General features: G+C 50.5%; 1 protein-coding gene across 1 annotated transcript in view; it reads right to left on the bottom strand.

Moving 5' to 3' along the window:
• The window catches only part of CASP9 (caspase 9, apoptosis-related cysteine peptidase), a gene marked incomplete at its 5' end in the record, with an annotated part of 5148 nt that overhangs the window by 307 nt on the left and 533 nt on the right, over positions 1-4308 (bottom strand). The window contains 7 exon segments of the mRNA XM_010085085.1: positions 665-771; positions 955-1134; positions 1649-1796; positions 2480-2569; positions 2784-2960; positions 3914-3945; positions 4142-4222. Of these exon segments, the coding sequence (XP_010083387.1) occupies positions 665-771; positions 955-1134; positions 1649-1796; positions 2480-2569; positions 2784-2960; positions 3914-3945; positions 4142-4222 (815 nt within the window).

Raw genomic sequence — 4308 nt, 5'->3', positions numbered from 1 at the left:
CAGGTGTTTAACTTAAAAGCAAATAATTCCCCTTCCACCCACTCTGTTCCAGTCTGTCATCTCTCCAAGGTCACCTCCCTTCTGGAGAGAGGGTCTCACTGGGCCACCACATGCCAAAGCAGTGCTGTGACACCAGGAAATCAACAACAAAACAAAAAAAAAAAAAAAGAAAAAAGAAAAAGCAGGTCCTCTCTCCCCTGCTGCCACTAAACAACTTTTTTGCTACCCACGGAGAAGAGTCAAAGTTTCTCGAGGTACCTACGCTTGTCCCCAACATTGGCAACCTCCTCTAGACAACAGGGCAAACTAAAATGTTTATTAGCCACACTGATTCCACATTCCCTGCATGTTGAAGATGTGATGAGTTACATTTTGGTCTAAGGCAATTTTTTTTAACACTTTCCTTGGCAAATATGAAAGCCTGTGTTTTCAGGACTATTTCTCATTAGAGAAACCTTAAAGAGATTTTTGGCAGACACGTTCTTAATAATTAGATTTCTCCACAGTACCTCCAATTAGCCAATTAAACTGAACACTCAATATCCTAATCTTTTTTAAGTGTAAGCCTCCATGCCCTGACTGATGGTACCTCTGATTATTTAATTCATCACTTTTAGGATTACACAAAGCAGAAAAATCTAAAAAAAACCCCAAACTTACTTACCCTCAGTAGCATTTTTACGTCTTCTGAACAGGCGTATTGCCCCAGCACGCTGTCCAGCATTTCCACGTACCACGAGCCACTCGACGTCTCTCTCCAGGAGACAAAACCTTTAAAGAAAGAATGAGAAAAATCCCTGCTAAAGCCAGTCTGCTGGTCTTGTCCCACTGAGTTACTGGACGCTGCCTCCAACAGAGCTGGTTGCCCCCAACTGCCCCTGACTGTCCACGGAGCTCCGGCTTTTTTTGCTAATTCCCCCATACCCAGCAAAGGATTTGACCAGGCTGTCTCACCTGGAAAAGTTGAGTAGGAGACCAGGATGTCACCGGGTGTGGGCAAACTGGCTACGGCGTCCAGCTCGTCTGTGTTACCTGATGGAGTCTGAAAAGGAGTCGCATCCGACTCCAAGGAACCGCCAGGAGCTTCGTCTCCAGGCGAATCGGACTCCACTACAAAGCCTCGATCTCTTTGTTCTGCAAAAAACAGCAACAAGACACTCCTTGATGTTCATCTGACCCATGCACTCAATGATCGTACATCCTCCATTAGGAAAAGATTTAAAAAAAAAAAATTAAAAAAAAAAGAGAAATAAAGGCCTGCCAACAAAAAAAAAAAAAAAGCTTTTGGGCCCTTTGGCTGAGCCGGAGCTGTCGGTGATTCCCACAAAAGCCTTGGTCCGTGCTTCCCTTCTAACCTCGTGGCTGAAGACCTGGAGCAGCCACTCAGGGTCCCCTCCTTCCAGCCCGCAGCCCTGCCGCGCGGTAAAACCATTCCAGCACATGCCGATGGGTTCTGCCCTCCTACGAGAGGCTGGCGGCCGAGCCCTCGTCTCAACCCGCGCAGCAGTGAGAAGGTGTGGCCGAGAGGAAGAGAAGACAGGCGGAGAAACAGGCGATGAACACGAAAGGAACACAAAGCCCAAGCCTAACTATGTCTCTGAACCTGCTTATGCCCAACAGCTGATGCTTCGGGAGCTCAAACATTCACCTCCACCACAGGCCTGGATGAAGAAGAGTTTGGGTTTCCCTCTCAGAGTCGGGCACTGGGACCCATTGAAATAGTTCACAATCTTTTCTATGGGAATGGGTTTTCCATCCGTTCCGTAAATGCCTCCAGGGAACTGAATATGGCTCGTCTGCAAGAGGAAAATCCAGGAGCTAGTCAAGCAGAAGGTGAGGTTCCAAGGGCGCCCGTCTCCAAACGGGTGCTTTGGAGCCTAAAGTTACCAGGACAAATCTCACTTGTGTTTGTGCAAATGCACGCACTGCATCAGGGACGCCCAGGAGTCATTTGAAATGCACTAAACCCAGAGATCCAACTCCTCCTGCTCCTGTTCCACCTCCTCCAGCCACAGGGCTCTGCATCCTCTGGGACAGCAGGCACGTAGCACACACCGATTTCCTAACAACTGCTCTCCTGCCATCCTTCGAGGCCTCTGCCTGGCACTAAACAAGCTTTACTGCTCATACCGTCTCCCCCATCAGCGCCGGAGAAACAGGAAGGACTCAGCGACCACAGGATGAGGGTTAGTGCAACCTCCCTTCACTCTCTGCCCATCGTTCGGTTCCGAATTATATACCCCTGCTTCCAAAATGGATCTCATCCTGGATCAGCCTACGCTGGAGAAATTCCCATTTTCTTCAACCCAGATACGAGCGCGTCACTCCGTGCAACACACCGTGACAGCAGATCAGCCCTCAGATCGCTCACGACAGTGAATCTCGCTTTCCCCCCGCCCCACACGAGACCGCAGGGCATGGACCCCTTTCCCCGCGGGCAGCCTGGCTAACGAGCAACGGGAGAGACCAACGAACCCACCTGACAGCCATGGGAAAGGATGACCACGACGCAGCAGTCCAAGGCGCTGTGGTCCTGCCGCGCCAGCTTCTGCAGCTCTGAAACCATTTCCTGCAGAGAAAACATCACGGTAAATCAAATAAATTAAAATATTAAATCAAATAAATAAATAAAAGGATGTGAGCGGTTGATTATTTCTTTGTGCAGCGCAGGCAGGGGCTTTCAGCGTGCTGCCAATGCAGGGTTACGTCCCGTAACATGCTCCTGTTGCTTTTGGGGGGCTCGTCTCTGGTCCTTCATGTCAGCTGGACATGGCCGGCCTCACCTGAGCTTTGAGATCCCGCCGAGTCAGGACATCAAAGCGCAAGGCCTTGAAGCGCTTCTCCAGCTTCTCGCAGTCCACGTTGGAGCCATCTCGAGTCGACAGATTTGAGTCTCTGCTGAAGTTGACGTTGTTGAGGATCAGGCAGTGTCCGCACGGGTCCGCTTTCAGCTCGTAAACCTGGCAGGCACGCGTTGCAATTAAAAACCCGCTTATTCAGAGAGCTCACCGGCTAATCCAGCAGGATGCAACACCAGCGAGGAACAGGAGTCCTTACAGGAGCTCATTTCACAAGCTTTTCTCATTTCTCCAGGGCTAGGGATAGATAAGAGCTTTCATCCTTAACACACACATCGTTATCAGCAGCCAGGGAACACAAAACCTGCTAAATCAGAGACCACCTTGGCAGAAAACTGGCTGCTTCTTTACCTGCAGCATCTCTGATGGCAAGTTGAAGTTTTCGGGAATTTTTTCAGGCATTGCCATCAAACCTCACCATGAGCACCTACGCAAGGGACCCAGAGAATGAGTAGATAAATCTCCTGGAGACTCAGTTTTACCATTGATGACAACACCACAGGATTTTTACGAGGGCTACCCAAACACTTGCACCAACCCGGCCACAAGCCTCACGTATACACAACCAAGCCATTCGCTCCGCATCAGATTCCCACAGGCTGCGGGCTGGGAATACACCTGGAGTTGCCTTCTGACAATTCTCGCTTCCCTGCGCGTTTCCCAACGCACCAAAGCACGCTGCACGTGTTAATGACTGTTCTCCTGGCACCTGCCTCTCAACGCTGCAATTACAAAGTCTAAACATCGCCTTGCAGACAACACACGACTCAGTGCCTTCGGAAATGACCGGCTGCCTTGCTGGGAACCGTTCAAGTGCAAGGTTTAGCTCTGTGATGTTATTTGTGTTATAGCGGCAGTAATCTTAGGGAGGAGCTGGCTAAAGACTGACCCGCTCTGAGCCGACCGGCCCCATTACAGCAGCGTCAGCCTCAGAGCGATGGCTCAGGTAACACACAGCAAGAACTGGCTGTCCCAGGGCTATTTTCTGCCAGCCACCCCCAAGGCACGGAGCTTTTGCTTAACAGTGAACGCTTTTGGCCTCACCAGATACTAACCAGATCCCGGGTCCTCTTGTCAATGGGTGGACCTACAACACACAACACAGACACAGCATTTAGCTCCCCGCCCTCCATGATGAGACAGAATATACCTTCCTCCTAGAATTAATGTCAATCCTTTCCTGTCACCCACGACGCATCAGCAACAGGTACGAATTCCCCCTTCCCAGCCCAAACACAGGCTGGAAACGAGCACCCGGCTGCTGAGCCTGGGACCTGGCTTACCCCAGGCTGGTAAGGGAGGTGTCCGAGATCTTTCGCTCTCAGCTTGGACAGGGATGGACAAACACTCCGGAAAGTTCACATCTGTAACGACACAGGACAGTCAGGTCTCACCTTCTTCCGCTTCTGATTTCTTGCTACAAACAACCAACCCGGGGTCCTCAGAAGGA

Source organism: Pterocles gutturalis, unplaced genomic scaffold, assembly GCF_000699245.1.
Source record: "Pterocles gutturalis isolate BGI_N339 unplaced genomic scaffold, ASM69924v1 scaffold32570, whole genome shotgun sequence".
Lineage (NCBI taxonomy): Eukaryota > Metazoa > Chordata > Aves > Pterocliformes > Pteroclidae > Pterocles > Pterocles gutturalis.
This window is presented reverse-complemented; position numbering and strand designations above follow the sequence as displayed.